General features: G+C 44.6%; 1 protein-coding gene across 3 annotated transcripts in view; it reads left to right on the forward strand.

Moving 5' to 3' along the window:
* Nucleotides 1–12,632, forward strand: part of SLCO2A1 (solute carrier organic anion transporter family member 2A1) — a 41,893-nt gene that overhangs the window by 22,205 nt on the left and 7,056 nt on the right. For all 3 annotated transcript variants that reach the window (XM_062582873.1, XM_062582871.1, XM_062582872.1), the window contains 6 exons: nt 4,247–4,462; nt 5,757–5,855; nt 7,600–7,733; nt 9,319–9,400; nt 10,657–10,821; nt 11,458–11,647. In XM_062582873.1, coding sequence (XP_062438857.1) covers nt 4,247–4,462; nt 5,757–5,855; nt 7,600–7,733; nt 9,319–9,400; nt 10,657–10,821; nt 11,458–11,647 — 886 coding nt within the window. The remainder of the gene's footprint in view (nt 1–4,246; nt 4,463–5,756; nt 5,856–7,599; nt 7,734–9,318; nt 9,401–10,656; nt 10,822–11,457; nt 11,648–12,632) is intronic.

Here is a 12,632-nt window from a genome sequence, read left to right on the forward strand (position 1 = left end):
TACCCATTAAGTGAGGGAAGCGTATCTTCCAACATGGAAATTATGGGACAGTTATAATACATTTGTTTTGAAAGTTAATCATATTACTAGTTTAACCCATTATTTTTGATCTATTTCTCTCCTGGCTAAGCCCTCCTCTCTTTGGACCACTAATCATACTGTGTCCTTGCTTTCTGCACAGGCTGTGCATGTCCTTCCAACCTGCTCCTGAGCATCCTGGAAACAGATTTATTTTTCATGGCATCAGAAATGTCCCACATGCAGCTCTAAAGCTTCATGACTTGCTGCTGCTGACAGCATCATTATTAATGATGAAATGTCATTCAGCTATGCAAAAAGACAGCTGAAGAGAGAACGTGAAACACGATGCACAGAGTTGTCTCTGGGGCAGCAGACTGGGACAGAAGCCCTGCGATGCAGGAGATGATGATTGTTTTATTGATATCCTGCATGACTGTGAGCAAGCCACTTCACTTCTGGCATCACTGGGGCAATGATGCAATTCCTGGGGGGCTCAAAGCTCTCTTCCTTCCTCCAGTCACCCTGTGGTGGACTGCAGGCTCTGCAGCACCTTGTCCACTGAGGCTTTGTGCTGTCTGAATGCTGAGCTGGATTTGTACCAGAACAGTGCTGCTATATCAGTCCTGCTGGATGGCCATTATCTACTTGAGAAATGAATAGCTATGACACTGTGCATCAGTCTTCATATGCTCTCATGCCAAAGGAATTCATCTGACAAATCTGAAAGTATAGTGTTGATGAGTATGTATGCCTTGGCACGTTGGCTATGGTTTGGACCCCTTCTTCTTTCTCCTGGTTTTACTGTGTGACAACAGATGTTGCTCTTGATGGTCTCAGTTCAGGAGGCTGAGAGCTATGGTGGTGCCAGAGAGAAGACTACAAATTCCTCCTCCAGGAGCTAGGGCTCTGAATGATCTGCAGCCTTGCTGAGCGCACAAGGTGAATCAAATGTAGTTGATGTTTCACCTATAGATCAAAGCTTTTTTCAAAGGATAGGAAAGTATTGTTGTCTTCATTTAAGTCATAGAGAAATTAAAACATGAGAAATGAGGTCATCTTCCTGCTGCGGATCAGCATGTTGGTGATAAAGTACAGTTTAGATTGTCTGTCCCTGATGCCTCTTCTGCAGTAGCCAGTAGATCATATGATGTATACTAAGAAGGGCTACTGATTAAACCAAGGCAGGCTTTGGGAACAGGCTGGTGTGTATGATTACAGCTCCAGTTGTCATGCAAAGTGCAGTACTCAGAAGTGTCTACATTACATGTAAGGTTGACTTCAGGTTTCCAAAGTGACCTCAGCCTGTAAATCCTTGGAATGCTAATGAGCCTTATTCTCCTCAAGGCCTGCCACTTTTGAAAATGGGACTTAGGCTCCTAAGTCACTTCATCTCTTTGCTAAGCTTCTCTCTCTGTGCCTGTGCCACAGAGAGGAAGAGCAGAAGTTTTAGTAGTGACAACCAGAGAAAATCTTGCACTTCTAGTGAGAAGATTAATTAGAAGGTTTTGGGTCACACACGTTGAATGTTAGCCTGATACTCTGGGGAATGGTGCCTTGGCTTTGCCATGGAGCTGATGGGTGGCCTTAGGCAAGTTACTTTCTCTAGTTAGATCATGTGTTCACCATCGCAGAAGTCTTCTGTAGTCTCTCTGTACATCACCTAGTACAATAGGATTTGGATTCTGGATAAGGAGCAAGACACAGCTAGGAGAAAGATGTTCATATGTGTCTGACAACCAAAGCATTAGAAGCCCACTCCTTTGTTATCCCATGTCAGCTCTGCTCTGGGAAAGCTGGCACCATCAGAGCTGATCTGCAGCCCAGACTCTATGAAACACTTATAAATGATGGCTTAGTGTGAAAGTGTACCAATGTTCACTCGGAAATATGAAAACCAGCTCTCTGCTGGCTTGCAGCTGCCTCCCTTTCAAATGTTCAATTGTTTTTTTTTTTTGTTGTTGTTGTTTTTTTTTTTTTTTTTTTTTTTGAGTTTGAGGAGTGGATCAAGCATCGAATGCCAAGTTTTCCAACAGCTTAAGAGAAAGAGGCTTTAAATTCATTAGTCAGAGTGTGAACTGGTCAGGATTTGGGACAAGGGCTGCTCTTTATCATTAAGGAAACAAGTCAAAGCAACATGTATCATGCTGCCTCCCTGCCCAGAGCCATATGTGTTTATATGCAACCCCATGCTGGTCCTAATGTGGTACTGGCACAGTTGCCTGTCTTTTTCCTCTGGGCTGGGCTGTGTTGTTAGCCTGGGCATTTGCATAGACTGATTTGCATGCTTGGGCTGAAGCATGCACCTCACCCTGTCTTCGTGGCTGCTATGACTAATGCTGTCATGCAGGAAACTGGTCTGAGCCCCAGGCAAGCCATTGCCTCATGAAACCACATTTAGTCATGGTGTTGTTCACAATAGTGATACGACTTGTGATATGAAATGGTATCAGGGCTCTCTTTCCTCACCCCAAGGAGGAGGAATCAAAGGAGCCTAAGGACACCCACATGAATGCCTTGGAGAGTGGCTGTTAATGGATATCTTCAACTACTAGGCTCCAAGTGCACAGTGTGGATGGCCCTGCCATAGCACTGGCAATGGCTTGAATCCATTAATGCCTTTTGCTGTCATTGTCTGGCTGATGGTGGTGAGCTCCACATCCCGGTTGGCAGGGCATTTGCAGGTGACTGTTGTGGCAGATGTATCAGATGGATAAGGGGCTGGCACAGCCTGTGGAAGTGTTACAGTCCTGGGTAGAGTTAGTGTTGCAGTGAGATGTCCGAAACAGGATGAAAACTTCCTAACAGCCTGACTGCAAGGATGATGTGAGGGATTATGATCATTGCTTTAAAAGGGCCTGAGCTGCTCCTGAGGGCAACAGAGACTTGGGAGCTTGACTATCCCAGCGTGCATTCCTCCGTGTTTCTGCCCAGGTACCGTGAGAGAACAAAGACTACTGGCAGGGAAAACAATTCACGGCTCGGGTTTTGAAAGTATCACTGTATTTGTTAAACTGAGAGTGGAGAGTTCCACAACATGCAATTTAGCATGAGAAGCTTCTGTGGCTCTCATTTTTCTGTTGCTGTAGAATCTTTATTAGCAAAGGAGGCTCATTCTTTCTGAAAAGACAATCCCCTGCAGACAAGCACTGCTTCAAATAAACTTACATAATGATTTTTGTGGTGTCCTACTATTAGGAATGTGCTGTCATATTATGCCAATGAAAACCTTTAATCACCTAACAAATATTTGTTTTTATTTTGTTTCTATTTGCTCAGAAGTGTAGAAAATCCACAAAGTTATTTCTTTAACTAGGAAGATGCGATAGGAATGTTGAAACAATTACAGATAATAATAATAAAAAGAAAGACAGAATGAAAAAAGCTAATATTAAAGACTGGGATTGCTCTATTTGCTCTGTAATGCCTTTATTTTGAATAAGGAATGGGTTTTTCCATCTGTGAATATTTATGTTTTTCTGCTGACTTTGACACAGTCCATCCAAAGGCTTAGGTAAACTGGCTGAGCCTAGCTTTACTTCAATTTTTATGAAGAACTTCTTATCCTCTGCTGACAGCTGAAATGTGGTTTGCTGGAGTTGGACTTTGGGTGGACCTTTCACCTGCACAGTCACAGCACGCAAGAGTAATTACTTTGTTTCCTTCTTCTCTAATCAGTCTGTCCTGAGAAGTCTGATGAAAATAACACTCTGTTCATTTGCTACACTGACCTCAATATAATGCCACAAAGGAATGGAAAGGTGATGATAACTACTGATTAAAATGAGCAAGTTCAGCTGAACTCCAATAGTGTGTGACTATGCAGGAAATTTGGAAGATTCCTGGTACCGAGAAATCAAGGCATTTAGTACAGCCTTCAGATTTTGTGGACAAGAATGCAATTTCTGGCTCAAGGTGCAGATCTGCTCCCAGAGCTGATGGAAGTGGAAGGAGAGGGGCTTCCACATACTGGCAACAATACTGACATTCCCAACACTCATGCACCATTACTGCTTGTAAGGCCACATAATAATGGAGCTAAATTAAAAGTAACATTGCAGAAGGGAAAATGGGAATTAGTGTTAGCCTGAACTAGTTCTTTCAGCTGCTTCACCATGCATCCCCTCTGAGTAAAGGCGACACAGAGTTAGAGTCAGAAAGAAGGAGGCAAGAAACATGCCAATGATTGTAATGGTCATTTCCTCCCCCCCTCCCCCCCCCATTCCAGGTAACAAGAGCCAGATCCAAGCTGAACTCTGTTATGTAGAGAATAAGTTTGTATGCCCAAATACCACTCAGGATCCCCAGAAGGAGGCCAGCAGTATATGGGCAATGATGGTCATCGCCCAGCTGCTGGCTGGAATTGGAACAGTTCCCATACAGCCCTTTGGGATATCCTATGTTGACGACTTCGCCGAAGCAAACAATTCCCCACTGTATGTTGGTAAGTGGAAAGATCTCTCTGCTGCTGAAGCAGGACAATTGTTTTGCCTTATTTCATTGCAGATTCCCTGTCCTCTGGACTTTAGAGCTGAAATGGAGAGATGCTTACTTAGATATTGATCTACTGCCCTCTAGGAGACAGGCTCGGGCAGCAGTTCTGGAACAGGAAATATTATTGCTCTGGGCAAGAGTAGGTGTGCAGGCAGCAATTACCTGCAGGGATTGAACTCCAGAGCAAGATTAGGCTGGTGAAAATTTGCCCAGTAGGGTTTAGCAGAGAAATACAGATTTTTCAACTAGTTAAATTCTCTATAAAAAAGAGACTGCTTCTCATAGATTATTTCAGTAAATTGAGAGATAAACAAATCTGCAGATAAGCAGATAAGCAAATGAGATGTTAGTCCCCTTGCCCTCTACAGGGTTATATTTATGGTATGGGTGTTAGGAAGCCCACATAGGTTTATAACTGAATAGTAGAATAGGTGTAGCTGGTTAAGGCCAGATGGGTATCCAAAAGAGATGGAACTTCTCTCTTGCTTTAGTACCTGTGAAAACACGGTGCCACTCAGGGGGGAAAAGTAGTAAGAAAACTTTCTCAGAAGCCTTCCCCTGCTCTTATTTTGCATCTGTTATTATGCTTTGGCCAGAGACATTACATAGCTACATACTGTACAATGAATGCAAGTTTTGCAGCAAGGCTTCAAAGTTGACATTGTTGCTATGGAATTAGTCACCAGTCCCTCCAAGAGACAGGTTCTTAAGCTCAGGAGAGGTCCCATAGAAATCAGTATTGGCTTACATGTTAAACTGCAAATCTTTTCCCAGTGAATGGTAGAGCCTAGTTGGGCTTGGAGCCCTTACATGATCTTCCAAATCAGTTTGTAAGTTATTTAAGAATTTGATTCCTTTTGTTGCTGAACAATGTCTTTGAAGCAGCCAAAGGCATTAGAGTGGTTTAGGAGTCAAAACTGGATATCCCAAAATAAGGTAAGTATTTAAGGAGAAGGGAAAGCCTTCAGGATGAGACTTCCAAGGACAGGCTTTGAATAAGTGCTGAAGTGCTTGGCAGGGTCTCTAGATCCACCCAGGCAGATTTTGCTCCAGAATCCTGCTGGAAAGGGCTACCACACCATGTAAGAGCTCTGGAGAAAGTTTTCCATGTGGGTAAGCCTTGCTTCTCTCAGCTCAAATAGTTTTGACTGGCAAAATGAAATAAAGAGAATGTTTATTTCCAATACTTGTTTTTCTTCCCTCAGTAGTAGCTTACTTACAGTGGTTTTTTCCCCTCCTTTTAGCCATCTTATTCTCCATCGCAGTGTTTGGCCCTGCTTTTGGATATTTGCTGGGATCTGTGGTGCTGCGTCTTTTTGTGGATATTGGAAGAGTTGACATTGGTGAGTATTTCCCAGGTAGTACTGGACTTTCTAACATTACAGAATCAGAAGGTCATTCTGAAATGATTGGTGGCAGTAGCATGTGCCTTGCTCCAATAACTCACAAACCCACTCTCCTGGAAAGACCTGACCTGGAATAGCACCAGTGAGTGTGCTTATCCACTCTGTCTCCCCATGAAGAAGGCTATGGATTGCCATAGCTTGTGCCTGCAGTTGCTGTTGAGGCAGAGCCCAGTGGTGGGGATGTTCTCACATCTTAATCACGGATTGTGCTGAACTGAAATACTGCCTGTCACTGCTGAAATGTGCCTGCTGCCACCATGCTGAGAAAGTGTTGCATTATTCTAGCACAGTGGAGAGGAGCAGAGACAGTAGTGAAGTGTCCTGGGAGGGAGAAGACTACCATTGGCAGCCATTGCCCTAAGTGTACACAGGGAGGCTTGAATCTGCTCGGCATGCTCTCCTCTACCATTCATCAGCACACAACCTCTGTAGAGAGTGGGACCAGGTCAGCGCCCTGCCACAGGGCTTATTTTCTTTATCTGCGGTGCGTGCTTATATGATTTCTGGTAACTTAATCACTAAAGAATTCTCCCCAGCTTCATCATTAATGTGGCTTTTCCTGTGTTTCCATAAAGAGATCAGAGCCCATGTGACATTTTTGCCTGATGCCTGATAAGAATAATAAATGAATCCAAAGCAGGAAATGGCAAAAAAACAAAAAAGCCTTGGCTTGGTCCTTGTGGCGACAGACAGATTTAGCAGTCTCTGTGTGGTCGCTCCATGATGACGTCTGCACCCAGAGTGGATTGGTCCTGTTTGGGGAAGTCAGGCGATTGTTTTGCCGGGGTGTGGACTCCTCTCACACCACACCCCGGGTTATTCCTGCCTAGCAGGAAGCCTGCAGAGACCAGCAAAGGCCTGAGACTACTGTTTGTTCCTTTTCCACTCGTAAAATCCTAACAATGGGGAGATGCACTCTCCATGCCAAGCCAAGCAATCTTTCGACCTCCCATGAGTAACGCTGGCCCATCTGAAGGATGTCTATGTTGGAGATGGAATGGCTCTCATCTCTCCTGCTTTTTTCAGAGAAGGGTGTGAGTGCCCGGAGCTTTATCCACTCGGAAATTGCTCTCGTTAAAAATGCTCTTCCACCAGCACAGGTCATTCCCTTGATCTCTGTAAGCAGACAGTTACCAAGGCTGGAACAATGGGAAATGAATTATTTCCAAGAAAGTGGCTATGCAATTTTCCACTTCCTGTCTTCATTAGACAATCTTTGTAGCCAGCCACATTCCTAACAAACCATGTGCCTGAGGCAAAGAGGGATAGAGCTAGGCCCCCATAAACAGTGCATTGCTGACTGGCTCAACAGGGAATACTTGAATCTCTGCCATTCACTTATTTTGGCTAAGCAAATTTGTCCGATGTGCTCTTGTGAAGCTCAGTGTGGTTTGGATAAGGAGTGGTGGGATAGGTTCACTGCAAGAAGAAAGGAAGTAGAAGCATTACCACATCTAGTTAAGTGAAAGGATTCATAGAGACGCAGCACACATGGCTTGGCTTCCATCTTGCATCCATTATAAACAGTGGTGGGAGTTCCACTTTTGTCCATTCACATAGAAGGCAACTGGTATAGAAGGGACTATGCCACACACAGGCCCATACCAACCATTGTGCTTCTACTTTTGCTGTTAAGATATGCAGGAACAGAGATCTTATAATAGGTTCTTGTGTTTTGCAGCTACAGTGAGTTTGACACCAAAGGACCAGCGGTGGATCGGAGCCTGGTGGCTAGGACTGTTGATCTCCTCAGGTTGCTTGGTGGTCACCTCCATTCCTTATTTCTTTTTTCCTCGATACATGCTCAAAGGAGAGGTAAGACCCAAGCTCTGGAGGGGTCAGACATCATCTTGCCAGAGCCATGCTCTGGGTGGGAATATCTGCCACTAGCAGAGATGGATGTGGGGGGGGGAAAGAGTACAGAAGCCTTTGTGAGAGGTTTGTAATTACTCACAAGTGAAAAATCTTTCAAATACGCTTCATACCCAGGTGAGGGGCAGGGCTCTTCATTCTCTCACAGTAAGTTGGAATGCCAGAACTCACATAGCACTGCAGGTAAAAAGCAGAGATCACGTAATTCCCACTAGCTGCATCCTTTCTTCTGCCTCCTTTCCTGTTTGCCCTCTCCTCCTGTGGAACTCCCACAGGCTCTGCTCTGTGTGGCTGGCCTGGCCCAGGTCTCAACAGGCTGGCTGAGAGTCACTGCCACAGATCTTAAACTATGGCAGAACGAGTCCAACCACTGCAGTGCTGCTGTCCAATAATACAGCAGGTGATGCTGACATTGGTTCAGATCACTGGAAAGACTAAGGAATGCCCTATGCCATACAGAATAGCAGTGAAATTGTTCAGCTGAAGGGTGTGGCCAAATACAAAGCAAATGGGATGAGCTTCCATTACACAAATGGAAAAATCTGAAAGACTCATTTTAGAGCAAGTGGAAGTTTTTCTCAGAGGCAGGCCACTTGAGCACGAGTGTGATTTCATCTAGTAGAACAAAGCTATGTAAGCTCCAGCACTATAAGCTCCTAAGGAAAAATTGGACAGCATCTGTTGAGAAGGTTTTTGGTAGACCTGGGAGAAAGTGGCTAGATGGCTTCTTGGGGTCAATGTTTGGCAACTTGATCCTTCTGGGGTACTCTAAATGCTTGTGCTCCAGTGTGCTGGCAAAATCTGTATCTTAACACCACACTGCCCAGTCCTCTGCAAGTCCTCCACTGACATTAGCAAGGTCATCAGCAAAGAGACCCTCTGCTCAAAGCAGAGGATTCCCAAGTGCAGGATCTAGGGGAGAAGTGCAGGAACTAAGTCAGGAGGAGTGTTTGAAAAATGTGCTTTTTCTTTGGAAAAAATGTTGAAGAAAAGTTTCCTATCAAAAGAAACAAGTTTCCTATCAAAAGAAACAAACAAAAAAGTAAAATTACCAAAATGCTCCATTTCAGTGTTTTTAAAACAAACACTCACAGTTTAGGTTCAAAAATAGTTTGTTGTTTGAAGTAGCTTAATTATCCTTCTTTAAGGTCAAAATCAAAACCAAAATATTTCATAATTACAATTAGAGGACACAATAGACTTTGGTTGACCCACTTCCAAATTTCATTTTCAGATCTTTTGTAGAATTAAAAAACTGATGTTTTTACTTCTGTCAGAGTTCAGGAGACGAAAGTTCTCCAAGGTCTTCAAAGCTTTCAGGATGGGACAAGCTTTTTTGTCTTTCAGCTCTGCTCAATAGTTGTAGTGGAGCAAACTTAAGCAAATTGTCAGGCTTGGCAGGAGGTAAAAGATCATCTCTGATAAATAATGGTATCACCTCTCTCTAACCTAGCTCCTTACCTGGACTGTACTAACCACACACAAGTGCTCTCCTCTCACCGCAGGCTCTTCTTCTGTCCCTCCTCAGGACCCAAATTCAGAGTCTGGCATGCTGAAGAAGATGGAGAAGGGAGAGGCTGAACAAATCTCCTTGCTGGAATTCATAAAAAGTAAAGAACTGTAATTTGATAGCAACGGGGGAATAGTGTACATGGAAGGCATTGTGCTCCCCATTGATGCCTCCAGCCATTCCAGGGCAGGTGGAGACTGCCACTTACACATTTTCAAGTTGAGAGTGCTTTTCAAGAGCCTTCAAGTGTCTCCATTGCATTATGTGGAGACACTGGAGCCAACTTGGGGATCTCCAGAGTCTTACCATGCCCAGCACCTAAGCCCCTAACTGCACAACACAACATGATATGCAGACAGTCATTCACTAAGAATTACTGGAAGATAAACACAGCTTCCATGTCACAATAGGTCTGTGGGGCCTGAGTCATTTCTGAAAATAATTCTGAGATTCTTAGTTGACGTGACTACCCTGGAAAATGCTACCCACAGTGTTTAGCCCACTGTTGCACGTCAAGGGCTCCAGGCACCACTAGCATTGGTTTAAGAAGATTGCTACACTGCAGCTTACACCAATTTGTTTATGTACAGCTGAAACAGGCTTGAATAGGGATGTCTCTGATGAGAGGGACCAGTTTATTTATTTTTTTTTTTTTAGCTGTATAATGCCTTCTTTCCAGATAAAGATATTCCCTCCCTCCCCGTCCACTGCAGTCAGATCTTGTGGTTGTTGACTCCCTTTTCTCTTTCTCATTGGGCTTTGATAAATGATGCCAGGTCTCCATGGCATTCTGTGCTAGAAAAGAAAAACTAATTAGACAGCAAGCAAACAGAGCAGCTCCTGAGCAGCTTGGAGTCACTCTGACTGTGCTGAAAAGCCAGGCTGTCCTGGCTGGGGCAGGGGTGATACATTATCCCATAAGGAATATATATTATGATTCACGGTGTCAGGCATCAGACCTTCCACATACTCAGTTAATGCAGCTCCACTGAAACCCATGCCCTTTTGCTCATTTGTGCCATTCAAGAATATGACCTCAGCTTCAAAAAATAAAGATACTATGGCTGCTAAATGCTCTGAGGGCTTGTGGATTTGGAAACATTGACAGTGTGAGAGAGAGGGAGGATGATGGGCAGAACTGGCCCTCCACCTTGCCTCTCAAGATAGTTTGGTCACTGTCCTGCCAGCTGTCTGACCAAATCAGGGTTCCCTCTCTACATTTTTCCCATGTCCTTAAACACTCCCTGTATTAGCTCACTGGGAATAGTCTATGTCTAAGGAGTTTTTTTCATGATATGAATTGCTGATATGAGGAACAAATGGCTGAATCATATTTTCCCTGCTGTTTCCTTGTAGGATTCCCAAAGATCTTCCTGAGACTGCTCCTCAATCCTCTCTTCATCCTTCTAGTGCTGGCTCAGTGCAGCTTCTCCTCAGTCATTGCAGGTCTTGCCACCTTTCTCAACAAGTTTCTGGAGAAGCAGTATGGTGCCACATCTTCATATGCCAACTTTCTCATTGGTAAGCATGGCTGGTGAAGGCACATGCACCTGAACTCTAACAGGTGCAACCATAGGGTGGAAAACACATTCATCAACAGAGAACCACCTGTTTTCTAGGCTTTTTTACTATGCTAGAGAAAGTTATTGGAAACGCATTTTCCTAGCGAAGTATCTGGGAAGGGTGCAGGTGAGACCTGGTAACCACCTTGAGCCAGTTGATAAGTTTTTCCTTTTCCTGCCCTGAGATGCCAGCAGAGTCGAGGCCACGCTAATGCCTGTCATGCAGTCTCTCAGTGCCTGACTGCATTTGTTTGCTTGTACTTGTGGGCCAGAAACAGCTCTCACTGGAAATGTGCAGCCCTGCTACATGAGTGAAGCAGATACAGATCTCAGTGATGCCTAGAGAAGTTGGCAAAAGCAAACCAACAGACAATGATTATGCACCAAACTTGATCCTGCATCTCTAGTCATACATCTGAGACTGAGACCTGTTGTAGGTGTCAGCTACCTTTGTCTTTGGTCTCTCTTCAGTAACAGTGTGGTCTGTGGGTTCTTACAGCCATCACAAGGGGCTCAAAACCACTGCCGCTGTCCCCTGATAGCAGAGAGGTCTTGGCAGGCAGAATCTGAGGCTAATTCCTCTATTCCTCTGCAGGAGCTGTGAACCTGCCGTCAGCAGCACTCGGGATGCTCTTAGGAGGAATAGTCATGAAACGCTTTGCCTTCTCCCTCCGGGCCATCCCACGGTTTGCTGTAGTGGTGCTTGTCTTCTCCATCCTCATCTGCCTGCCTATCTTCTTCATGGGCTGTTCCACAGGGCACATTGACGGGATCTACCCCTCCAGGTAATAACAGAGACACTTGGGCTGTTTCTGTCTCTTAATTCCTCCTCTCACCAGCTCTTGACTTACTGCAGAGAAGTCTGTCACTGTCAACTAGTGAATCCCCTACACCTGTATGAAGGTAGCCCATCCTCTGGTCCACAGTGACTCCATGGCTCACACATAAGCAGGTAGGCCAGGCAAGAAGTGCTAGGTGATCATCAGTGAGAACCCTGTAGGCCCTAGGTGTCAGCTTTTGGGGGAGGATATACCAGGAGACCTTCAGAATATCAGTGCTTTGCTCTCAGATGCTTCAGACAATTTATCTCAGCCCCTGCACTATGTAGGCATTTTTAGACAGTGAGGGCTCCAGCAGAGCCTTTGGAACAGCTCTCGCCTGTCATGCATCACATAGTTAAAATCAGATGAACTAATGACCATTTCTGACCTGAATATCTTTGGAAGTGGAATATATGCACATGGAGGAGAAAGGGGAGGAGATCTGTCCACTTTCCTGTTTGCTCCTGAACCCCACTGTTGGGAGGAGATCTAATGGTGAGTGCATTTATCCATGATTTTCTGTATCAAGCAAACAGGGTGTATTTTTCACTCTAGCTCTGGGGAGGAAAGGGTCACTGATATGTGGTATCAGTGCCCATGTCCAAATCAGCTCCACACATGGGCAGGTTGTCTGCTCTCTTCATCCTAGTTGAGAGTTGCATTTGTGTTCACCTGGGTGGAAACTTCTGGCTCTTATCACATCTTTTTACTTTTTTAAGATAAAGCCACATTAGACTCCACCCCAAGTTTGTTGTCAAGTGCCTCATACTCAACCCGTTTCCTAATGCACTGCCAACATTTCAGCAAGGAGCTTTCATACAAATATTTCTTTTCACCAGTGGTAAGTCCCAGGGGTATGTCAGAGGGGTGAGGGACAGGGCAATCAATGTACTTCTCCTTTTGCCCACTTAAAACCCACTTAAATAACCATAGTAAAGGAAAGCAACAG

Source organism: Rhea pennata, chromosome 9 (assembly GCF_028389875.1).
Source record: "Rhea pennata isolate bPtePen1 chromosome 9, bPtePen1.pri, whole genome shotgun sequence".
In the NCBI taxonomy this organism is placed as follows: domain Eukaryota; kingdom Metazoa; phylum Chordata; class Aves; order Rheiformes; family Rheidae; genus Rhea; species Rhea pennata.